Raw genomic sequence first — 25,230 nt, 5'->3', positions numbered from 1 at the left:
ATTCCAGTATTCTGGCCTGAAGAGTTCCATGGATTGTATAGTCCCTGGGGTTGCAAAGAGTTGAACATGACTGAGTGACTTTCACCTCTCACTTTCACTTTCACTTGACTCAGATATTTGAATTAACAGACAGGTCTCTACCTTCAAGGATTTGGAGGAAAAGATGGACTTACTGAGTGAAAAGATGGTGAATCTCAATAGAAAAATGTAAACTATAAAAAAGAACCAAATGGAAATTTCAGAATTTAAACTGATCATATCTGACATGAAAATGTTAAAGAAACTGAAGATTAGAAACTGCAGACAGTTAGTGAACTTGTAGATCAACAGAAAGTATCTCAACTGAAAAATAGGAAAAAAAAAAAGTCTGGTGACTTAATAGAGTTTCAAACTATATGACATGAAAACTAACACAATATCTATAATTATATTTTCATTCTAAATATTGCTCTTGTATGCCTTTTCTTTTTCTTCATCAATCTCACTAGATGTTTGCCTATTTGACAAATTTCTTTCAAAGTCAGCTTTTGGTATATTTTAAAATTTTTTATCTATTTATTTACTTGTTTGGCTGTGCTGGGTCCTTGCTGTTGCACGTGGGCTTGCACTAGTTGTGGTGAGCAGGGACTACTCTTCATTGGGGTGCACGGACCCTAGGCGAGGTGGCTCAGGAGTTGCGATGCACGGGCTTAGTTGCTCCATGGCGTCTTCCAGGACCAGGGATCAAACCTGAGTCCCCTACGTTGGCAGGAAGATGCTCAACCACTGGACCACCAGGGGAGCCCCAGCCTGTGGTATTTTTGATCATTTCCATCTCTCAGCTTGTGTTTTTATTTTTGCCACTCTTCTTCTTCTGTGTACTGTGGGATTACTCTGCTTTCCTAACTTCTTTAATTAAAAGCTTAGTTACCTACCATCTTTGTTTTCTAATAAAAACTTTTAAAGCTAAAAAATAAAAAAATTTAAGATAGAATTAAAAGCAAAAAAACCCCCAAATCTATCATCATAGCTGTGCTTTTTAACATCTAAGGCTCGGCAACAAAACACACCAAAAAAGAAGCTGAGCAAAAGTACAGATAAAATAAGTATCAAAAAATAAGTAAGGCCATAGAAGATTTTAGACAACACTGTCAACCAACTTGATCTAATTCACATTTACAGAAAATTACAACCAATGACTGCAGAACACATATTGTTTTCAAGTACAAATGGAACATTCAGTAAGACAGGTCAAAGGCTGGGCCATAAAATTAATCTCAGTAAATGTCAAAAGACTGAAATTTTACAGAGGATGTTCTCTGACGACACGGAATTAAGTTTGAAATCAGTAAGATATCTAGACTCTCCCAAATATCTGGGAATTAAACCCTTTAAAAACAACACATCAAAGTCTGCCTTTAAGAAGGAGGGGGGAGTCAAGCAGAGTTCTGAAGGGCAGATGGGTTTTGAACACACAGAACAGTGATGTCCGGGGCACAACCACCACGCAGAAGATGTACGCAGAAGGCCCTAAGGGAGTGCTTCCCCTCACTGCAGCTCATCTTCTGAGTAGCAGTCTTCATCTTTTTAGCCCATAGACTCAGATAATATGCCTGACATACTCCTATGGGTGTAATTCCCAACTCAATCATGTTAACTCGTCCTTCTCCCTCCCACTCATTAAATGCATCTCTTTGCAACACACTTCACAACACACCAGTGGTTATCACATGGAGATCTGTGGCACAGGCAAAGTCCCTAACCAATACAAAGTGATTTCTTCTTTCCTCCAATTTCTATTATTTTCCTCGCTAGGTTGCTTCATTTAAATAAGGTAAAAACTCTTTCAGTTAAATCATCTTTGATTATCCTCCGTTACTAATCCCATTTTTCTGTTTTCTGAATTTTCTGTTTTCTTCTACATTATTAGCATATTTCTTAAAAAGGGGAACAAGGGACTTCCCTGGTGGCTCAGTGGTAAAGAATCCACCTGCCAGTGCAGGGCACATGGGTTTGACCCCTGTTCCGGGAAGATCCCACATGCCGCAGAGCAACTAAACCCATGTGCCACAACTACTGAGCCTGTGCTCTGGAGCCCTGGAGCCGCAGCTGCTCAAACCCAAGTGTCTAGAGCTGCACAAACCACCGCAATGGAAGTCCGTGGGCTGCAACTAGAGAGCAGCCCTCACCTGCTGCAATTAAAGCCAGGTGAGGCTTTAATGAGAAAGCCAGCATGCAGCAACGAAGACCCAGTGCAGCCAAAAATAATTCGGCCAAAATAAATAATAGGTCAATAAAAATTTTAAAAACCTTACTTGTAATGCCAAAAATAAGTTTTTTTTTTTTTAAAAATGGGGAATAAGATTTGATGAAAAACAAGAAAGCCATACAAAATGTATTAGACTATGAAAAATAACAGGATGCCTTGAAAAATCTACAAACATACAATTTTGCATTTTCTTAGTTCATGTACCACAACCCCAATCACTAACATAAAGTACATGATATAATCTTTCTAAACAACCTCTTTATTTAAAGACCTAAGTGAACTTCAATACCTATAAGACTCAACAGCTGTACTTCTTCCCACCTTCTAATCTATATGGTTGCATAATATAATTTAACAACAGTAAGAACTATATTGTTGCTCTATGAAGTTCCTATTTGATTACTTCGAATAAAGTTTTATTTGAAAACAGTGAAATAGTTTTAAACTGAGAGTAAATAATTTCTTACAATCATTTTTCAGTTAAGCTCATAGTAAAACATCTGATATGTACAAATTAAATAAGTAATACCCTGAAAGACATAGAATGTAATAACTTAAAATTAGAAAATCTAGAAATAATTTAGAGGGGAAAAAACCTTCCATTTTTAAAAGTACTAACTAGAAAAGCATTACAAAGCTTTACAAATTGAAATGATTTTATATTAACAACATTCACTACCAAGAAAAACAGGAAAACTCGTGTGCAAATTTTTTTTTAACTCTGCAACTTTCTGATTTAGGGTGGAAAAACCTAGAGAAATGGGATTTAAAACTTAAACATGAGTTAAAATCACTGTCTTGTAAAATTTTGAATATCACCACCCTGACCTCCGCAAAAGAAAAAAAAAAAAATTCAAACTAATCCTACAAAAAGGTGTCAAGTCTTAACTTCATAAACCACCAAATGGCAACTTGCTTATGTGAAACACACACAGAGGTCCTCCCTTGGGGATGTCATCCACTCTCGTAGCTTTAAATGCCAGCGAGAACCTGGTGACTCTCGGGTTCCCTCTCCAGCCTGGACTGCCTCCCTGAAGTCAAGCTTGGGTGTGCATGTACGCATATCTGACAGAGCCACGCACAGGCGCCTCACACACAGCCAGTGCAAGCAGCAGCTCCAGGTCCCTGCCACTTCCTCACACTCCCACCCTCTGGTTCACATTTCAGGAACAGGCAGCTCCATGTTTCCAGTCACTCAGTCCCCGGACCCTTGACTTCTCTCACATCCCACATCTAAGAACAAATCTAGTCAGGAGTGCCTTCAGATATTCACAGAATCTGACCCCTTCACCGCAGCCACACCCTGGACCAAGCCAGCGCCATTCTCACCCAGACTAGTGCCATCAATGGCCAGTGGACTCCCTCCTGCCTCCTCGGCTCCCCTTCAGGACGAAGCAGCCAGAGAGATTTCATTACAGCATGAAGCAGGTTGTGGTCCTCCTCCCTCGAAATTCTCCCAAGACCACATGAGGAAAAGCCAAGATCCTTGAAGTGGACAACAAGGCCACTTTCTTCTCCAGCCAACCTCCCGGCTCCCTCACTTCATCTCCTGCAACCCTCCTTCACTCTCTCTGCTCCAGGTACTCTGGGCTTCTCGAACCTGCTAAGCAAGCTCTACCTAGGGCCCCCATACGCCTCGATTCCCCTCCTGCCTGAAAGCCATTACTTCCATGGCTTGCTCCCTCACCTTCCTCCTCGGGTCTTTATTCAAACCCCACCTTCTCAAAGAGCCTCTCTGGCCACCCTAACTAAAGTCACCCCCTAACAGTCCCTGTCCCTTTCGGTGTTATTCAGCTCCTCAGCAACTCTATGTTTTACTTGTTGCTGGTGTTGAGCTCCTTATTGCAAACTTCAGGCTTAAATTGAAGAAAGTAGGGAAAACCACTAGACCATTCAGGTATGACCTATGTCAAATCCTACTTATGAGTATACAGTGGAGATGACGAATAGATTCAAGGGATTAGATGTGGTAGACAGAGTGCCTGAAGAAATACAGACAGAAGTTCATAACATCATACAAAAGGCGGTGACCAAAACCATCCCAAAGAAAAAGAAATGCAAGAAGGCAAAATGGCTTTCTGAGGAGACCTTACAAATAGCTGAGAAAAGAAGAAAAGAGAAAGGGAAAGATATACTCAACAGAGATAGCAAGGGAAGACAAGAAAGCCTTCTTAAGTGAACAATGCAAAGAAATAGAGGAAAACAACAGAATGGGAAAGACCAGAGATTTCTTCACAGAGGAGGCAATGACAACCCACTCCAGTACTCTTGCCTGGAAAATCCCATGAATGAGGGAGCCGGGTGGGCTGCCATCTATGGGGTAGCACAGAGTCGGACACGACTGAAGCAACTTAGCAGCAGCAGAGATCTCTTCAAGAAAACTAAAGATACAAGGGAACTTTTCACACAAAGATGGGCACAATAAAGGACAGAAATGGCAAGGAACTAACAGAAGCAGAAGAGATTAAGAGGTGGCATTAATACACAGAACTATACAAAAAAGGTCTTAATGATCCTTTTAACCAGATCTAGATAACCACAATGGTATGATCACTCACCTAGAGCCAGTGTGAATTTAAGTGGACCTTAGGAAGCATTACTGCAAACAAAGCTAGTGGAGGTGATGGAATTCCAGCTGAGCTATTTCAGATCCTAAAAGAAGATGCTGTTAAAGTGCTGCACTCAATATGCCAACAAATTTGGAAAACTCAGCAACGGCCATAGAACTGGGAAAAGATCAGTTTTCACTCCAATCCCAAAGAAAGGCAATGCCAAAGAATGTTCCAACTATCATACAATTGTGCTCATCTCACATGCTAGCAAGGTAATGCTCAAAATCCTTCAAGCTAGGCTCCAGCAGTATGTGAACCAAGAACTTACAGATGTACAAGCTGAATTTAGAAAAGGCAGAGGAACCAGAGATCAAATTGCCAACATCCACGGGATCATAGAGAAAGTAAGGGAATTCCAGAAAAACATCTACTTCTACTTCATTGACTATGCTAAAGCCTTTGATTGTATGGATCACAACAAACTATGAAAAGTTCTTAGAGATGAAAACAACAACAACAAAAAAATTCTTAGAGATGGGAACACCAGACCACGTGAGCTGCTGTCTGAGAAACCTGTATGCAGGTCAATAAGCAACAGTTAGAACCGGACATGGAAGAAAGGACTGGTTCAAAATTGGGAAAGGATTTTGCTGTATATTGTCACCCTGCTTATTTAAGTTATATGCAGAGTACATCATGTGAAATGCTGGGCTAGATGAATCACAAGCTGGAATCAAGATTGCCAAGAGAAGTATCAACAACCTCAGATATGCAAATGAAACCACTCTAATAATAGAAAGTGATGAGGAACTAAAGAGCCTCTTGATGAAGGTGAAAAAGGACAGTGAAAAAGCTGGCTTCAAACTCAACGTTAAAAAATCAAAGATCATGGCATCTGGTCCCATTACTTCATGAAAAATATATGGGGAAAAAGTGGAAACAGTGGTAGGTTTTATTTTCTTGGGCTCCAAAATCACTGCAGACAGTGATTGCAGCCATGAAATGAAAAGATGCTTGCTCCTTGGAAGAAAAGCTATGACAGACCTAGACAGCATATTAAAAAGCAGAGACATCAGTTGGTTGACAAGGGTCCGTATAGTCAAAACTATGGTTTTTCCAGTAGAAAAAGAAAGAAGGCTGAATGCCAAAGAATTGAAGTTTTTGAATTGTGGTGCTAGAGAAGACTCTTGAGAGTCCCTTGGACAGCAAGGAGATCAAACTAGTCAATCCTAAAGGTAATCAACCCTAAATATTCATTGGAAGGACTGATGCTCAAGCTGAAGCTCCAATTTGGCCACCTGATGCGATAAACTGACACACTGGAAAAGACCCTGATGCTGGGAAAGATTGAAGGCAGGAGGAGAAGGGGTGACAGAGGATGAGATGGCTGGATGGCATCACTGACTCAACGGACATGAGTTTGGGCAAGCTCTGGGAGATGGTAAAAGGCAAGGAAGCCTGCTATGCTATAGTCCATGGGGTCACAAAGAATCAAACACCATTTAGTGACTGAACAATGAACAATAACTCCACCAACTAGAACGTAAGTTTGAGGAGGGCAGGGAGGTGCTTTTACCCACTAATGTATCACCAACGACTAAAACACTTCCTGGAACGTAGTGTGAGCTCAATAGATATTTGCTGAGAAAAGGACACATTAAGGTAAACAAGTTTACTAGGGAGTGCTTTCAATCCTGTTTTACCAACTTTCACAAAAGTGAATTTTCTTGGTCAAGACACTGAAATTTGGAAGGAACAGAAGGTCCATGAAACAATATGATGGTTTCCTTCCCCCGTTGCCTGTACATATGACTAGCCCTTTGACCCTGAATAATCCTAGCAAAAAGCTGCCATCTGCCCATTCCATTCAGGTTCATCACCACCACCGTACCACACACTATTCTTGGCTTCCAGATTCACGTCTGGTCCAACACTGTATGTTACGGCTGCGAATTTTTCAATCCAAACTATATGGATATTAACCAACTCTAGAAAGATCAGCCTGTGAGAGATCAAGAACCATTTGCTCCCCTAGGAAAAGTATACCCAAAGTCCAAAGAAATTCACTTGTCTTCAGTTAAAACATGATCTAGGCAATTTCTTTCATTAAACAATATGTATTACAAAGAATTGACTATTTGGTTGAGATGCCATCAATTTGTTTTTTAAACCCTAATTTGGGTATTACAAAATAGAACAAATTTTTTGTAAAAAGTCTGAAACATCACAAATGCAAAGTAAAAAGTGTAAGTTTTCTGCTGTTTCACCTAAATCCCAAATTCCCTAGAGATTAACAATTATGTCAGTCTAAATGCTTCTATCTTTTTTCCATACATGTACAAATAAATAGTTAATTTTTGTTTTACAAGAATGGGGCCACACCACGTAGACTGATCCCCAAACTGCTTTTTTCCACTTACCAGTACATGGACAGCTTTCCGTGTTGGCACTTACAGTATGTGGGCAATAAACATCCTAATATGATTTCCTATTTCTGTTTGTTTGCTCACTCCCTTATATGACTTCTTGATAGACCTTCTATAACAACAGTTTAAAAACTTTTATCTCACCTCTTTACACTCTTGAAAACTATATAGAACCCCAAAGTGCTTTTATATAGATTACCTCATCAATATTTACTGTAGTATAATTTAAACTGAAAATTTTAAATAATTCATTTGTTCACCTAAAAATAAACATGTCTGTTTCCACTGGGAAATGGCTTGTTTTCCCCCATTTGTAGATAACTATAGATACTGTTCTTTGAAGCTACACCAAACTCGGTAAGTGGTAGTTTCCTAAAGGCTAGTTTTGATATAGAATCTAAAACTCGTATCAATTAATATTTGTATTCTGTTACATGAAAATTCAATGGTCCTTCTTGCCCCTTGAATGAATCTTTTTCACCTGTGCTTGACTTTATAACATGATGTATTGTCATTTACAAAATATCAGTTCACTGGATCATGCAGGTCTTCCAAATAATGTAGTCCATTATAAGACATCAAAATAGTGTGTTTATAAATATTACCACCAATCTCTACTTCACAGGAGCAGATACAAGTTTTCCAAAACCCTAATTTTTGCTGGAAAGCAAAGATGTTTTCATTGACAACAGACACTACCAGCTGTTTTCCTTGAAACACTTTTTAAAACATTTTTTTAATCTGAATAACCAGTTTGTCAGTAAAAACGGTAGTCTATGAAAAAAGCAGCAAGTTCAGCTCGAACTAACCACTGCCCAAAGCTCTTCCTAGAGACAAACAGCACACAGAAGTACTTTCCAGTTCCTTCACTGAAGATTACAAAGATATTAACAGTTGAGAATTGACAAAATTAATACTTTTTGCTGTTTCATCAGGAACATCCTTAAGTGAAAACCAAAAAATATATGTATTTATTATTTTTACTAGTCTAGTCAAGGCTATGGTTTTTCCTTGGTCATGTATGGATGTGAGAGTTGGACTGTGAAGAAAGCTGAGCGCCAAAGAATTGATGCTATTGAACTGTGGTGTTGGAGAAGACTCTTGAGAGTCCCTTGGACTGCAAGGAGATCCAACCAGTCCATTCTAAAGGAGATCAGCCCCGGGTGTTCTTTGGAAGGAATGATGCTAAAGCTGACACTCCAGTACTTTGGCCACCTCATGCGAAGAATTGACTCACTGGAAAAGACTCTGATGCTGGGAGGGATTGGGGGCAGGAGGAGAAGGGGACGACAGAGGATGAGATGGCTGGATGGCAACACTGACTTGATGGACGTGAGTCTGAATGAACTCCAGGAGCTGGTGATGGACAGGGAGGCCTGGTGTGCTGCGATTGATGGGGTCGCAAAGAGTCGGACACGACTGAGCGACTGAACTGAACTGAACTAGTTTACTATGAGTGCATGGCATGAAGAACACAATGGCTACTATGGTTAGTTGCCACAACCTTGATTCATGCCTAGAAGCCTACATTACTTTTGCACCATTACTGCAAAGATTGCAAATAACGTCTTGTGTGAGTGCATGCTAAGGTCAGCTCAGTCGTATCCAACTCTCTGTGACCCCATGGACTGTAGCCTGCCAGGCTCCTCTGTCCATGGGATTCTCCAGGCAAGAATACTTGAACGGGTTGCCATTTCCCTCTCCAGGGGAACTTTCTGACCCAGGGATGGAAACCTCAACTCCTGCACTGCAGGTGGACTCTTTATTGCTGAGCCACTGGGGAAGCCCAACATCTTAGTATTGTGTTAATATGAAAAGTCTTCACCTCTGGACCCCCTGAAGGGGTGAAAGGCACACCAAGGGCACTACACCGTTCCATGCTAGGACCGCTTCCTACAAGTGAGATTACTGGGTCGCTGCTATGTACATTTTAAATTCAGATATGTTTGGCCAAAGCTCTCCAAAAAGTCTGTACCAATTTTCACTGGGGGTGGCAGAGGAGGAGATGGGTGGATGGCATTACTGGCTCAATGGACATGAATATGAACAAACTCCGGGAGGCAGTGAAGCACAGGGAAGGCTTGCAAGCTGCAGTCTATGGAGTTGCAGAAAGTTGGACGTGACTCAGAGACTGAACAATTCTCACTACCTAAGGTTGCATGATCATCACTAGTTGAAATGCAAATAATTCACTTATAAATCTTGATCGTGGGAAGTGCCATAATACATTACTTTATTTACCTGTCTAAAACCAATGCTAAAATACAACTCGTGTTTCAAGGCAAAAGTAAAATCCAACATGTTTCAAGGCAAAAATAAAATCCAAGTACCCAGATTACTCAGAAAAATCAAACCTCAATTGTCAAATACAAGTTCACTGAATAGAGAACTTTGTTTATTGTAGTCACAGATTGTTAAGGGTATTTGTGACTGAATTTCAAAGTATATGCTACTTGCACACGTCGTCCATTTGCTTACAGAGGGTGGGTGGGCTCGACTGATATTTTAATAAGTACTAGGTCTGAAAAATGTCAGGCTGTGACAGTACAAACAGGATGCTAATTAATTGGTGCGTGGCTGGCCCCTGGCACAGACATCAGTCTAAGCTGATCCTTAGCGTTAAAACTTCACGCAGAATTACTGGACGTGACCAGTATAATATGTACTGTCAGCACTCAAATGCCAGTGGTGTTCATAAAAATGTCAAAGACAACCTTTCTTGCCCCAGGTGTCATGTGAAACAAAGAGAGAAGGAATAAAAAGCTCCATTCTGAGGAAAGGACTACTCCCTGTCTCAGGTGGAACCACTGAAAGTTGGGGCTCCTCAGTTCACAAGGAATGTGGCCTCCCCCAACTGTTTCCACGTAGCTCCAAAGTGAGGATTTTCAAGTTCTACTTATGACTGAAAAGATCAAGGTTATTAGTGTCAACTAGGGCCTGTGGTTTTCAGCTCTGGGGGGTGCACAAACCCCTTTGAGGATAAGATTGAAATCTTCCCACAGATAAAGCAGTGAAGGATCCATGTACCTCAGAGGAAGGAAGAGCCCAGGCCATAGGTTAGAGCAGAATCATGGACTATGGATCCTGAGAAATAGCTTATGTCCAACCTCCTCAGGAAACTGGAATAGTAAAATGGCTTGTCCAAGGTCAACGGTGAGTTAGAAAGGCAATCAGGCAAGAAATAATCAGTAAGACTTTGAATAAAGCCATCCAGTGTCACCAAGTAACTTTTTCTTATACAAAGAAAGTTCCACGTGAGACTAAAAGATAACTACAGGAACTGAAGTTTTAAATACAGCTGGAAGGAACCAACACAAGCCCTGTGGTTCGAAAGTTCCTTACGCATGGCAAAGCAGAAAATAGGACCAGAAATCAGGAAGAGCACTCACCGTGTTCCACAAAAACATTGCAGTGTGGACCCCCGTGCCTTGATGGCTCCTTCTTGCCTGCTCCTTTGATAAAGTGCAGGGCAGGCAGACTTGGCCTCCTTTGGTCCCCAAGAACTTTTCCAGGCTGCTGCCCCATAAAGCAAGGATAGGCACCCCTTTCCAGAAGAGGGTTCAAGATCTTTCAGAATGATCAGTGAGCTGAGAAGGAAACGGTCTTTACGTGGGATTTCACATTCCCCGCATCTCCACCAGTCAGTAACTGAGGTCAATCACAAGACATCTTCCACAATAAAAGGAAGCGAAGATCTTAGGATTTTAGGTTGACGTGTGCAAACAGGAGTTCCGATTATATTCGCAGTTTATCAATTCGAAGTAATGTAACTGCAGTGCGACCTCAAAGTTCCTGGATTTCACGTGTCTTTTACTGGCTACGTTTCCTCCCTTTCAAGGAGAAAAACCTAAAGAGAAATATTCACAGAGGATGCTGTACAACGGTCAGTGAGGCTAAAGTCGTGTCGATTTCCACACATCGAGGAAACGTGGATCGGTCTTTGAATGCTCCTCCAGAACTTTTCCTGGGGAAGTCAGCCACCCCCTATCTTGGTGTCTCCATCTTCCAACAAATTTCCTGCCACACAAGCTGCCGCTCCTGCTTTTTCTCTACCCTGCTCTCCGGAAAAGGACACGGGTCACCCCGACTTCAGCGAGAGCTGGCCCTCTGACGAGAAGGAATGCATGGCCAGCAACTTTTTAAGTCCGCTTTTTAAAAGGCCTGTGAAACCAGTCCAGGCTTTTCCTCTGCATTAAAGTTTCTGGCTGGGCTGAGGCTGAGGGGGCCGTAGGTGACATTGGAAGAAGTCAGGGCATTACAGGCTCACGGGAGCAACGTGGGGGGGCGGGGGGCGGGGGGAGGCTGGGAGCGGGGGGAAGGGGAGGCTACTTGACAGCAGGGAGGGGATTTGAATGAGGGGGGCCTCCGAGGCCAAACTTGAGGCCGGGATTCGGAGTTAAGGGGCGGCTCGGGGGTAAAGAGAGAGGCTGCCGGGGCGGGGGGGCATGGGCGGCTTACTCCGGGGGGCGACGCTCCTCCAAGCCTCAGGAAACGGGGTGTCCCCAGGTCTGGGGAAAGAGACCACAACCCCAGGGTCCCAGAGCCGGGATGGAGCTGATAAGGGACGACGGGCTCTTGCGGCCCCGAAGGCGGGTAGAGGACAGAACGGGGAGGAGGCCCGGCCGCCTCAGCTGCCCCGAGCCTGGGGGGGGGGTCTCTGTCCGAGACACCCGCCTCCCCCGCGCCCGAACGTGGCTACGGCCGCCGCTGCCAGGCAGTCACATCCCCCGGGCTCCGTCGCAAGACCCGGCCTCCCCGCCCAAGTAGGGGCCGTGGACAACGCAAGGCGGGCTCCTCAGCTGCAGGACCCAGGAACCGGTTCCGGCTCCGGCGCTGCTCAGGGACGGTCACCGACCCCCGCGGCCGCCATGATGGATTACTAGCCGCTCCACAACGAGGCCAGGCCCCGCCCCGGCCCCGCCCCCCGATGACGTCCGGTGCGCGCCTCGCGTGGGGACCGGGACCCTCCAGACACCGCTTTCGGAGACACTGCGGCGTCTTTCGGCTCTGGTCCACCTGCCCTCCAAGGTCCGGCCCCGTACGACCTGTTAAATGTGGTTCTCCAGAGGGGCAAGGTGAGTGGTAAGGAAGCTCCCGCCTCCCCTGCACTGCCATTGGCCCCCGAGAATCCGTGTCAGCTCCCTCTCCTGCACCCCATTGGCCGACGGAGCTAGAGCTCCCAACCAACCACTTTCGGCGTAGCCCGCGGGGCAGGCCGGAATTTGTGGTCCTGCTGCGCCCCCGCCCCTGTCCGCAATCGCCCGAGACTTGGCCTCTGCTCCAGGCTCCTGAGCGTCGGTCCCGCCCTCCGGGGAGCCAGTGGACTCTAGCCGGCCTCGCGCAGGGCTGGCCAATGTCTCCCCTGAGCGGGTTGGTAAGGCCGGCGAGGAACCAAAGCAAGGGGAAAACTGCGGATTGGATTTCCCCAGAACCGGAGTTGGATCGCTTCCTTGAGCTTCTTTAGAATTTAGCTCGCTCCTCGAAACCTACGTTATTTGGTGCCTCCACTGCCGCCCCTCACCAACTTCCACCTTGACTCCAAGAAGCATAAATATTAGAACGAGCGAAAAATAAACAACTGGAGAGCGTCGACATATTGCTAACGAATTGTTTCTTTGGAGTATCGGGGAGCCCACTCATTAACAGCATTTTAAGAACTTTTCGGAGGCGAAGCATGATCATAGGTGTTTGAGAGAGAAGGAATCTTTAAACTTGTCCAGTGATGTCTGTCAACTTTTTCTCAATAAAACTGGGGAGGGGGGCGGGGTAAACAGTAGAAAAAGATTACACGATCTAATTTCAGGGGTGTACGCATAGTCACATGAAAACATGTTAGCCGAAACTGTTGAGTTTACAGAACTAGCTAATGACCCATGCAACCAGATCCACACATGCCATAACCCATTTTTATGCAACTAAAATGTACCCTCCTGGTCCCCTTCTTCACTCTCCACGTCTCCCCAGAGCAATGCACCTGCCAGGATATACCCATCTCTAAGGGAATATACTCATCCCAGCTAATCTACACTGTGGTCTTCCGCTCTTCATAAACCATATTCTCATTTAGTCCTTACTGTATTGTAGCCCAGTAACACAAGTAATGTTATCCCCTGTATACAGATGAGAAAACCAAGTAAGATGTGAGTTACTGAAGGTCACTGGCCTAGTCATGTGACAATTTGAGCCCAGACTGATACTACTCCAAAGCCTTGAATTTTCTGTTGTATCATTCAATATCAAGTAACTGTTGATCTAAAGTTAGTTGATATTTTAGAAGTTGCTACTGATAGTAGGGGAAAACCAGTTGCATTATAGGTGTTCTATGTTCAGTTGTGTATTTTAGAAATATTTCTGCTGGATTGGGAAATGGTGATTTTATAGACACTGGCTTGTAAAAATAGAGTTCCTTGGAGGTACTGAATGTGAAGCAAATTCAGAAGCAGAATTTATATTTAGATGTTAACTAGGTTAGCTTTGCTCTATCACTGAGTAGTCTGGCTGATGAACATCATCCTGGCTTATAGATCAGTCTTCAAGTGTCAACACCCTGTTCCCTTAATTTACCCATCACCTTATCCTTACCATCATCCTTTCTCTTTGAAGATTTCACTTTTTATTCCTCTTCACCCTTTCATCATTTCCTACACATCTTCATTCTTCACTCTCTAGCTTAAAATTGACCAATCAAATCAGAACTCTAACCCACACTTCTTGAACTAATAAATCATTCACAAGCATTCAGCCCGTGTGCCAAGCATCGTCCTAGGTGCTGGGGTACAAATGAGGCATGGGGGTGGAGGGCCTCATCCGTCTCCCCCAGCAGACATGGGAGGGACAGGCAGTGTACAAAATGAGTAACAATCCAAAGTGTGGTCTCCATGCTGGACCCCATATCCTTTCAGTGTCAGTCCAACCCCTTCTCTCGAGGGTTGCTTCATGATCCATCCCGAGAGCTTAAGCCTACCGATCCATAGTTGCTAATGAGCTTTAATGAAGTCACTTTAATTATCTGAATGGCTTTCATTTATAAACGAGGGTCATATCAAACTTTACAGGTTACCATGAGAATCAAATGGGATTTTATTTCCCATAAATACTGAGACTAACTGTGCTTTAGAGGCCAGCAGCACTTGATTTAAAGGTTTATCCTACTTGCCATTTACTAACTGCCATTTTCTAGTTTTAGGTGAACCCCCAAGCTAGACTATATTTTTTTCCAGAGATGCACTGTGTAACACTATAGAATGATACTCTTAAGGACTTAAAGCTAGAATCCAGAGCCCAGAAAATGCCTGACAGTCAGAAGTAAATAAATGTTGCCAAATTTGAATAAATCCCTTTAAGCTCATCATTAAGAGTGATGCAGTTCAGCCTAATTTTGTGCTCACGCTTATAAAGCAAAGCAACCTACACATTGCTAGAGGAATTCAGAACCAGTGTAAAAACTTCAGCTTTATTTTTTTTTTAAATACCTACTGAAATTACGCTTAACAAGGGCACCCTCTAGTGGGCCATAAAAAAAAGTAGATACTCACCAAAAAGGTGTTTTGAGACTTAGGTAATTACTATTCAGGAAATTCTGAGTGAACAGTATGGGCTGGCAGCTTGGGAGACCAAGTGAGAAGGGCAAACATTCAACGAACCCACTTATGGCTCTGATCAAAACCAACCCAAAGCAGGCATGCAGGCTCCCATCCTTCCCCATTCCCTTCTCTACAGGGACATACAACCTAGAACATGATCTCAAAAACAGGGAGCAAACCTACAGCTGCAACGTCCCCTGTCCAACTCAGCTGATTGCACTCTTCAAAACAGGTGACAGACTGAATAATATTATGAAGACGTACAATTTAACAAAAAAGAGCTGAGTTATGTTTCAAAACCGCCATATGCTCCACATTACTACTGAAACTGTCCTAGGTTTAAATTTTATTAGGTATTCTAGGTTTAAATTTAAGGTCCTCTGTCAGAAGAATTTCAATCTCCTAAGTCATCCTTCACCTGTACTTAACTCCCAAGTATTACACAGAATACAAGAACAGAAACAGTGATACCACATATATAAATTAAAAAAAAAAAAACAGCTCACCAAATAGCACTCTCATATACTGACTTTAAAAGAACTGTTTACCCCAAACCCAAATCAGGGCACCATGTTTAGAAAGTCATTTGAAAAAGAATGCATAGGAATTCTAGCCATTCTCAGTGAGACAGAACTTCAATATCTTGTTTTCATCTTTCAACCCTGAATTATTCAAAAGTAAATGCATTGCTGCTTCAGTTATAGGAGGAAAACCTTTTCTTTTTCCATCTCCACCTTTTTACTTTGTTTTCATGTTCATCAGAGCACCCAAAACATTCATTCTCTCTCTCCTCAATTATTCAGCTTCTTATAGATCATCCTCAAAGGCAGAACAGATTAAGGCAGCCTGGCGGGGATGTACTTACATCTGTCACTAGGAGGAACATGTAACAGGAAATGAGATTCCGTCCAAGCAAAAGGCTGCTTGGTCGCTGTGTTCTTCCACCGACTCTTGGGTTCATTTTACCAAGCTACACTCTTCAGTGTCATTCTCGCACTGCAGAGGAGGTGGGAATGGAGGCCAAGACAGACAACTGGGGAGATCAAACTGGGGGGATCAGGGAGGCTATGTTTTACATAGGGGCAGTTTCATGGGGCACTGTGCCTGGTGAGTTGTCGGTGACTACAAGACGAAAGATTCCCCGTATGATTCCAGGATAGGAGTGTATTCGGCTGGAACTCGGAATGCTTTTAAGGGCCTGAAACTACCTGTAGCACCCGAAGTCTGTGGGCAACTCAAGGGGTGGCAGCAGTAATCACCTGCCCCCTCGCTTTCCATTAAAACAGGAGAAAGCAGGTCTTCAAGGCAGAGGCAGCCCGATGTAGGTCCAGTGATGAATTTCCCAGTTCTTCACTGAGCTGCACGCAGGGACTGCCAATCAGATTCTCCACCTCCAAGGACTGCTCTGCTCGGGTCCACACAGTCCTGGCCTTCAGGTGCTTCTTCTTACCCCTCCTGTTCCAAAAGCCTCTGGCGTGTTTCCATCACAATTTCCTCCATTATTTCTGGCTTTAAGATGTCTTTGATCTGAAAAAGAAAGGACAAAAGGTAATTTGTTCAACCAGTAAGCACACCATCAAGCCAACCCAAATGTAGAAACCAAGCCTGGCTAACACGAGCCTTCTGTTCTTCTTTCGTTTATCAGAGGCTACCTATTGCAAGAAAGGATCTGCTAGAACTAGCTTAATAAATCAGCAAAGTTCTCTGGGATATAGCTAACAAGAACAACAAAGCTATTACTCCAGCATTCACTAGAAAGGGAGCTAAAACTGGGATGGCCAAGATGAAGTCCAGGGGGTCGCTGTCATAAACCAGCCCCACCTGGCACCGCCAACTGCCCGCAAACCCTCACATGGACATCAGACAATGAGAATATTATTAGCATCTCTGGTAAAGCTCTACCAGTCAACAAGGGTGTCCACCAGGTGAGTTCACACTGATGGGCATGGTGAAGGTACGTGGCGGGGACATGGAGCGGATGACACGCCACGCCTGCTCACAGATCAGCAAGAAGGGGAGCCCTGGGTGGCATACCTGATGTGGAAGGGATGCTTCATAGCAGTACAGAATGCTGGTGTCATAGAGCATCATCCTCTGAGTTGCCAGTGAGACGATGCAGTTCCGGAGCCGGGAGATCACCTCTCGATCAGTAAGGGAGACCGGCTACCAGGGGAGGCAAACAGAATCAAGACCAGAACGAGTGAACGGTTACAGCAGATCACAGGACCCACTTACAGCTGAGGCGGGATCACGCTGGGACTCCAAACCAAGCAAACTGCTGACTCCAAGGAAGATGAAAAAGGATGGCACCTCCAGTGGCTTTTTGGCTGTTACCCTGCAACTGCCATCTGGGCCAACAGAGATCAAAGTCGCTGATTTCATCTCTCCAGAACAAGAGAGGGCAGCACGATGTTTTGAGCAGACTTCAGTGGAAATGCAAACCAGCTCTAACTACCGCCACGCAGCAGGGAGAAACAGAGAGTGCCCGCCCCTGCCGCTGAAGCACAGTACCCATTCAGTGCCTCTCCATCCCAAAAGGGCAACGGTGGGCGGAGTGTGCTCACCTCCAGGTTTGCGATGAAGCCCCCTGCATCGTCTTCTTTGTGCTCGGGGGTTGGGTAGACCCAGATGAAGCCGTTGTTGCCCAGGATCACTGAGGCGCCGCACGGCAGGTCATGGAAGTGGGTCTTCTGCCGTTTCACCAGGGAGGGGGAGACCTGAACCAAAACGCCCTGACCTAGCTAAAAAAATATATATATCGTACATTAAGTCACTGTAGGATCCCCAATGAGGCGACTATAAAGCAGAGTACAGACTGTGTCCTAGGGAGGCTGGAATTGGACTCCTTGCTGGTGACAACTGCCATGACACGCACATGCAAAATAAAGACACTTTCCAGAGACATGTGTCATTTACACATCCCAACAGAAGGTGACTTTCACTCTCTTCTCCACCATTTATTCTCCTTTGCGAGCGTCATCATGTTCTGATCCAGGGCTGGTGTGACGGCTGAGAGAGGGTGGAGCCAATGAGGATGTGGGCTTGAGCCTCTTGAGGGCCAAGGAGCACTGCTCTGTTCCACCTTGACCCCAACCGCCTGTCCTGCCCACGAGATATGCCACTGGAGAAGGGGACTGGCTGAGGGCTGGGCACAAATACATCCCCGGTCCTGGCAGGTGAGCTCAAGGCCCACATCCTGCAGAAGGCGCGTCTGCTACAGGCCCCAGGCCCACAAAGATCAGCACAGGCAGTGCGCCTGTCTCCCCTCCTGATTCAAGGGTTCGGGTGTGGCGGCTGCAGCCACTCCACTGACAGGGAGGTTTCTTTTCCACTCAGGAATGAGAAAGTTCACCCAGACAAAGCCAAGACTAATGAGTCATCATTTGTTTGGGAAAACATGCTGTCATTAAAAAAATAGCCTCAATAATGTCTGTCACCTTATAGCAAGAAAAGCAACAAAATTTCCTTTAGAGGCTCAAGTGACAAACCCATCTTTCCTAACAATAATATCCATTTTCTTGACCGGACGTTTGTCCAAGGGCCGGGGGCCATCGTGTTTCATCAGTCCATGAGCTCCCTTGGCTGCAACTCAGCGCTGAGGCCATGCAAAGCCACCGCACCCCTTGGGAGAGAGCAGAGACAGCCGCGGGGCCAGGGCCCAGGGTCATAGGGGCTCTTTTGCCAGAACAATCTCCTCCGCAAAAAAAGGGTGAGTGTCGTCATGCTTTACGATGCTACCAGCCCACAACCATGTGAGTCAGCACGCACAATGCCAGCCTGTCAGCGCTTAACTTCCAGGTGCTTTAGGCCAGAATGCCAGAGACAGCTGGAGACCGGGAAATGGATTTGAAGTCTCACTCATCCAGAGAGAACACCCAAAGACCAACTTACTTTTCCGTATTTGAGACTCCTCGTGTGCAGAGAGACGGCTCCATCAGAGAACACTGCCTGGACCTCAGCCTGGTCGATGATGAAGGAACAAACACTTTCTTATCACCTGTGTCCCTGGTTCTCCCTCCACCCTCGTGTCTGTGTCCACCAGTCCCGCCTACAGCTGTAGGTGGACTCGGAGGTCACACTGCTGTGACCTAATCTCTCCCCCTTGGCTGTCGTGAATATCCTGACATGAACGCCACCTTTTCTCCTTCCTGGGATGAAAGTTAACATCACCAGGAAACTTGGAGCTGGCTTCAAGCATGAGCCACCGTAAGTTACAAGACCCAAAAACCCGACTGAGCAGCAGCAGGTCTGAAGAAGAGCTGGAGCGTAGCCTGGGCTGAGGAGATGGGGTGGGGAGGGATAAATGAGGAATCTCGGAATAACATATACACACTGCTATGCATAAACAGAGAAACAAGAACCTACTGTCTAGCACAGTAACTCTACTCAATATTTTATAATAATATATATAGGAAAACAATGTGAAAAAGAATATACATATACTCATACATGTGTGTATATAACTGATTCACTCTGCTATACACATAAAGCTAATTGTGAGCATGCATGCTCAGTCGCTTCAGTTATGTCTGACTCTTCGCAACCCCCTGGACTGTAGCCTGTCAGGCTCTTCTGTCCATAAGATTCTCCAGGCAAGAATACTGGAGTGGATATTCATTGCCTTCTCCAGGGGACCTTCCCAACCCAAGGACTGAATTGAATCCTCGTCTCTTATGTCTCCTACATTAGCAGGTAAGTTCTTTACCACTAGCACCATATGGGAAGCCCCCAAAACTAACTATACTTCAATTTTTTTTTAATGTATATTTTTTAATGTAAAAAGAAAAGAAAGAGACAGGCTGCAGCAGAAGCCTTGGCTCTTGGTCAAGGCCAAGATAACAAGTTTCTCCTGTGAGAGACCGACAATCCAAGCCCCATTCCCCAGCTCCACAGCAAACATAAAGATGCTGGAATGCAAGGTGAAGGATACACTGATAAGGTCCCCTTCCTGTAAGAAACCTCTCATGGCCAACTCATCTTCTGCAGATCTTCGCCTCTGAAACACACAAGGAGAAGGCCACGTTAGGGAGTCCGACCCTAAACCAAAATCTTGCTCCATCTCTTCTTTTTCTTTCACTTTCTCCCAAGACCTCCGAAGGCAGCCACAGTGTACACACACCAGGGTAGGTAACCCGTGCCACTCAAAGAAGACAAAGCCATGACCACTACTTTCTGTCTTACAGACCTTCCCGTGGCCCCTCTTCTTTGAATAATATTCAGACTCCTTACGTGATTTGCCAAACCCCAATCGAGCCTACCTACTTGCCGTGGTGCCCACCACGCTCCAGTATGACCGGCTACCTCCAGCTTAACTGTATCTTTGCTCACACATTTCCGTTTATCTCAGATTCCTGAATTCATTGTTAAAATTCTAGCCATCCTTCAAGGATAGAATCAACTTCAACATTCATTTTTCCTATAAGCTTCTCGCGGGGAATTTAATCACGCCTTTTGTACAATCACACACTTGTTTACTCTTGGACTGCCGGGTATTTAGACCAGTTATCTCATAGTCCCTGCTCGTCTAAGCTCTTTCAGGAACTGAATCACGCCTCCTGGATCTTGGCATTCTCCAGACAGCTAAGCACCATGAGCCTCTCAGTAAATAGATGCTGGCCTGAAGATAAGGCTGAATCACAACATTTTACAAAAGCAAGCAGCTTAGGTACTATGGTTGTCTGGAATAACCCAATGTCATTCGATTCACGTAAAGCTGATTTGTAAACACAGTTTTTCAAGCAAGACCTTCACTGAGCAAAACTGACACACCCAGAAAAGGAAAATTATTAGCACCAAGCATCTGAGAGAGCTTCTCTCAACTCTCCTTTGGGATCTCCCCACAGACATCCCAGATTCTACCACACACCAACTGCTGCCTGAGTTGGGAGGCCTGGGCCAAGTGAAAAGCCTACGTGTACACCCAGACAGCAAAATTCACAGCAGACGAACAGGAGTACAAGTGACAGCCTCAGTATAAAGCAAAGTCCTCTGGTGGCGCAAGGGACCCAGCACTCTCACCAGCAAGCTATACACACTCCTAGCTGGAGATCCTTACCAGCTCTCCTCCGGGAAGGTTCATGGATGAGAGAAGCAAGACTGAATCCAGCCTGGAGTTGGTCTCCACCTTCCACCTCTTCTGTTGAACCTACAAAACAAAGGAACCCCACACCTGGACACATACTCCAAGGCCAGAGCTCACACTGTAAATGAACAATAACCCCCGATGGGACAAACCACTTACATCCAACTGTTTACAAACAAACCATTTACATCAAACTGTTTACAAACAAACTGTTTTCATCAAAGGTCACGTAAGAGCCAAACACAGTGAATCCTTCTTTCGTGTAATTGCGTGTAATAGGATGACTATCTCATTCATTAGATCACCAGCTCACTTTTACTTTGTGAAAACCAATCTGCTAAGACTTTACCTCTGTGATTCTCCCCACTACAATGTCTCCCACTTCACCATTATATCTGAAAGAAAAAGCAGAAGGTCCTCCATCAGTGAAAAGACTCCATGACAAGACCAAGCATCATTTGAGATTTCAGTTAAAGAGCACGCAGGCCTGGATCAGGCACCACATTTGGTAAATTCACATGCTGTTCGAACTTAGTTTCAGGAACTGACAACTTCCAACGTTCCTATGCATATAAAGTCTCCATCAACTATTCTCACACCATTTATTGCAAGGAGTGCATTAAATCTGAAACCCCTTATTTTGTTAATTGCATGAAAAATGGATACGCGTGGGATATTTTCTGGTGGGCTCTGGAACACAGACAAATTCCGCATCAGCCAGAAGAGGAGAAAGGAAAGTGAGACAGGCACCACCCAAACCGGTCTACTCATGTCTCCCCCACCCACTGGCTGCATGTCTCGACCCCTTTCCTAATTCCTCCTCCCAACTCTAATGATGAATTAGAGCCTCCACACTGAAGACTAAGTCCTTGGGCCTCTTCTCTTTCCAGCCCACACTCACTCACTTAGTGAGCTTACCCAGCTCGATGGCTTCAAATACCAAGGATGAGTCCACCACTCCCCTGAATTCAGGCTCTAGCTTTAGTCAACCACTGGCTACCCAGCACCTTCACTTACGTGACTAAGAGGAATCTGCATAAGTTACAAACCTCAAACAAAGCTTTCTAGCAGCCCCTTCAATTCCACTATAGCAAATGGATCCTCTCCCAATTGTCACCAGCCCAGGAAATAGCAATTCCACCCCTCTAGTTGCTCAAGCCACAGTCCTTAGAGTCTCTGGAGGAACCCTGTGTATTTCCCGCCTCCCCTCCCTCTCCTGCTCCAGGACAAGTCCAGCAGCAGATTCTAGAACCTCTATCTTACCAATGTAGGCAGAAAATAAAAAGCATCCCAAAGGAAGAAGTAAAACTATCTCTTCTCACAGACACAGTCCTACATGTAGAAAAGCCCACATACAAAATCCTACAGCTTTTCACGATAAATACACTCAGAACACAAAATACACGCAGAATTAATCACTATTCCCCACTTCTATGGCTATCACCTTAGTCCAAGCCACCATCAACTGAGATGATGAAAACAGAGCAGGAATCTGTCCCCACCCCCCAACAGCAGCCAGAGTGATTTCATTAAAACAGAAATCAGATCATGTCCTTCTTCTGCTCCACCTGCTCCAGGGCCTTCCTAGACTGCACAAAGTGGAAGTCAGAAACATTCATCGTGGCTTCAAGGCATGCAGACTGCCTACCTCACCTCTCTGCATCTGCTCCTACTACTCGCCTGCTCACTCTGTTCCAACCCCACTGGCTTATGTTCTGGGGCTAACCTTTATTGAGCCCTCAAGGCAGGCGGCTCTCTGTGTACTTTATACACACTATTTCAGTGAATTCCAAGGAAGATCCTACCCAGGAGGTCAGGCAAGATCTCATTTTGCAGAAGAGGGAACCCAAGTTTGAAGAGGTCAGATATCGTAGGGAAACCTTTGAAGCCTGCCCTTACCTTGTCATCTCTACCCTTCCTCCAGTCATGTTCCCGAAATCCCAGACCTACAGCACGACAGGGCAGGGAGGGCTGTGGGTAGGGGGTGTGTCATGGCCGAAAAGACCTGGCTGTGCAACTCAGATGCCACAAAATACACACCTTTTGCTCTCACCTGGTTTTCAAAGCTTTTACACAGATCAACTTGTTTACTCTCTCCACGGAGCCAGCCACAGATGCAATGAGCTTCTCTTCCCCCATATAGGTTCCATGGCCCCTGTTGCAACAGGAAGATACAAAGGATACCAGGGTAATGCTTGAGGTGACCTCTCGCAGCCAGAACAATGTGTTCCTCAAACCTGATTCCTCCTGCCTCAAAGACAGGCTTTTGTGCTGGCTGCCACCTCTGCCTAAACACTCCTTCTTTAGAGTCCTATGTGGCCATCTCCTTCACTGTACTCAAGTCGACTCAAATGGCACTTTTTCCACCAGGCTTTCCTCGACTCTCCCATTTGTAATAGTCACCGGCCCTGTGGCTGCCACCCCCACCATATTTCCAACTTATGCTCCACTTACCCTGCTTGACTTCTTAATTTTTTTCTACTGAATTTACCAGCAAATATTCTGAATAACTTGTTTGTTGTGCTTATTTCTCTTCTGTCTCTCTCAGAACATAAAGTCCACCAGGACAGAGATTTCCTCTTTGTTCAATTTATACCCCAACCACAAATAATATTTATTGACTGCATGAATAAAGGACTGAATCTTAAGATTTCCTGGGAACCAATAATGCCAAACTAAGAGGTTAAAGGGCAATGGAATAAATGCTGTACCTCTCTCATATGCACATGGGGGGAGGGCGGAGGCTGGCTTATCAGCAGTGCTGACCCCTGTGATGGTGATAGAACGGTGAGTCTTTACTTTTTTCCATAATCATTATCCCTCATGTAATCCTTCCCTGGTGGCTCAGACAGTAAAGAACCTGCCTGCAATGCAAGAGACCTGGGTTGGATCCCTGGGTGGTGAAGATCCCCTGGAGAAGGGAATGCAACCCACTGCAGTATTCTTGCCTGGAGAATTCTATGGACAGAGGAACCTAGCGGACTACAGTCCACCGAGTGGCAAAGCGTCGGACATGACTGAGGGACTAACTCTTCCACACTTTCACTTTCATGGAATCCTCACCACTCTCTGGAATAGTTATTATCATTATTTTACAGACGAGGAAAGTGACCTCGGAGAGGTGATACAGCTAATATTGTGATGGCAGCAGGGCTGGAACCCCAGCTGCCCTTAAGTTGGAGCCTGCCCTCAGACTCAAAGTTATCTATTCTGGTGCATGTAACGTAATATATTTGCATGCCCCCTAAGCCCAAAATGGCAACCCACTCCAGTATTCTTGCCTGGAAAATCCCATCGACGGAGAAGCCTGGTAGGCTACAGTCCAAGGGGTCGCAAAGAGTCGGACACGACTGAGCGACTTCACTTTCTTTGTTTAAGCCCAAAGACTCGTTCCAAAACCGTGCCCCTGACTAGGAGATGGAATGCTGAGGGCTAAGTGGACGAAGTCAAAAACGCCCACTATCCCTTACGCCGAAACCTGTGAAGAGGCCCCAGCTCCAGGTTCAACGAGGAAGGCTCAGAATCGGGGCCTGGGACACAGGAAGGTTTCGGGGCCGCTGAGGCAGCTGCAGACGGGGACATACAAGATGCAGGGAGTAGGAAGTCCGAAGTCTCGAAAACAAGGCAACTGAGATGCTCCGCAGATGCGCGGCGGGTACCGCGGGCACTTAGATGCAGAACACAGGCCCAGGTTTCACGTGGAGAGAGAGCAATGCAGCCGCCCCTTGCTGCCCAGAGTCCCCCACAACCCCACGTACCGCATGAAGCCTGTGTCCGTGGTGATCGTGTCCCCTGGCACCACTAGGTGCTTTTTACTCTCGCGGCCCAGGCTCTCGCTAAGGGGCTTCCGAGCGACGGGAAGCCTCATCTCCAACGCCATCTTGGCGCCAATAACTCGCGCAGGCGCAGCCCCACTCGGAGTCACGCTTTCCGTCTCCGCAATTCCCAGCCGTCGCTCGTAGGGGCGGGGCCTCAGAACAGCCGCCAATGGGAACTCACAGCCTGGCCTCCATGTTGGCTATTGGCAACCATTAGGTTAACACGAAGGGAAGGAAGGAGTCAAGTTGCCATTTTTACTATTGGCAAGGCTGCTCTTGTCAAATAATAAAATCTCAGGTTGCATAGCATTTGACTTTTCAGCAAAACTCTTGTGCTCATCCCACTTACTGTTTTCCAGGTTAGAAATAATTGTGAAATGGGCCTCTGAGTTTCCTTCCAATTCAAAGCTGCTGAAATCTCTCTGTCTCTTTTTTTTTTTGGTATGCGATTGACCAGGAGGATCAAGAGAAAAAAACACTATTTGGACAGAGGAAAGAGCCTCTTTTCGTACTGTTACTAG

At 45.3% G+C, this 25,230-nt stretch overlaps 2 protein-coding genes across 4 annotated transcripts in view; both read right to left on the bottom strand.

Annotated features, from left to right (window-relative positions):
- The window catches only part of ABL1 (ABL proto-oncogene 1, non-receptor tyrosine kinase), a 141,677-nt gene extending 130,763 nt beyond the window's left edge, over window positions 1-10,914 (bottom strand). The window contains exon 1 of the mRNA NM_001206860.1: window positions 10,616-10,914. Within this exon, the coding sequence (NP_001193789.1) occupies window positions 10,616-10,751 (136 nt within the window). The 5' untranslated portion in view covers window positions 10,752-10,914. The remainder of the gene's footprint in view (window positions 1-10,615) is intronic.
- A 3,746-nt stretch (window positions 10,915-14,660) lies between these two features.
- On the bottom strand, window positions 14,661-24,792 carry EXOSC2 (exosome component 2). Of its 3 annotated transcripts, XM_005213396.5 has the most exons (10): window positions 24,650-24,783; window positions 23,603-23,659; window positions 22,945-23,046; window positions 21,241-21,286; window positions 20,865-20,954; window positions 19,740-19,805; window positions 18,701-18,769; window positions 17,374-17,550; window positions 16,844-16,972; window positions 14,661-16,336 (listed from the first exon to the last, which is right to left on the bottom strand). In XM_005213396.5, the coding sequence occupies exons 3-10, from the start codon at window positions 23,028-23,030 to the stop codon at window positions 16,256-16,258; spliced, it is 744 nt and encodes a 247-aa protein (XP_005213453.1). In that variant the 5' UTR covers window positions 23,031-23,046; window positions 23,603-23,659; window positions 24,650-24,783; the 3' UTR covers window positions 14,661-16,255. The 3 variants fall into 3 exon arrangements, with proteins under 3 accessions (XP_005213453.1, XP_015329152.1, NP_001040026.1); XM_015473666.3 differs by lacking the exon at window positions 21,241-21,286; NM_001046561.2 differs by lacking the exon at window positions 23,603-23,659 and having other exon boundaries at window positions 15,956-16,336; window positions 24,650-24,792.
- Between the last annotated feature and the right edge of the window lie 438 nt (window positions 24,793-25,230).

Source organism: Bos taurus, chromosome 11, assembly GCF_002263795.3.
Source record: "Bos taurus isolate L1 Dominette 01449 registration number 42190680 breed Hereford chromosome 11, ARS-UCD2.0, whole genome shotgun sequence".
In the NCBI taxonomy this organism is placed as follows: domain Eukaryota; kingdom Metazoa; phylum Chordata; class Mammalia; order Artiodactyla; family Bovidae; genus Bos; species Bos taurus.
The sequence above is the reverse complement of the archived record's forward strand: the minus strand, read 5'-3'. Positions and strand labels throughout refer to the sequence as shown.

Excerpts from the sequence above, each read along its gene's own strand:
- EXOSC2 (NM_001046561.2), bottom strand. The coding sequence starts at position 24,771 with ATGGCGTTGGAGATGAGGCTTCCCGTCGCTCGGAAGCCCCTTAGCGAG. Across the intron at positions 17,551-18,700 it reads GGAGTCTCAAATACGGAAAA|CTAGGTCAGGGCGTTTTGGT; the intron begins GTAAGTTGGTCT and ends ATATTTTTTTAG. Across the intron at positions 16,337-16,843 it reads AAGCATCCCTTCCACATCAG|ATCAAAGACATCTTAAAGCC; the intron begins GTATGCCACCCA and ends TTTCTTTTTCAG.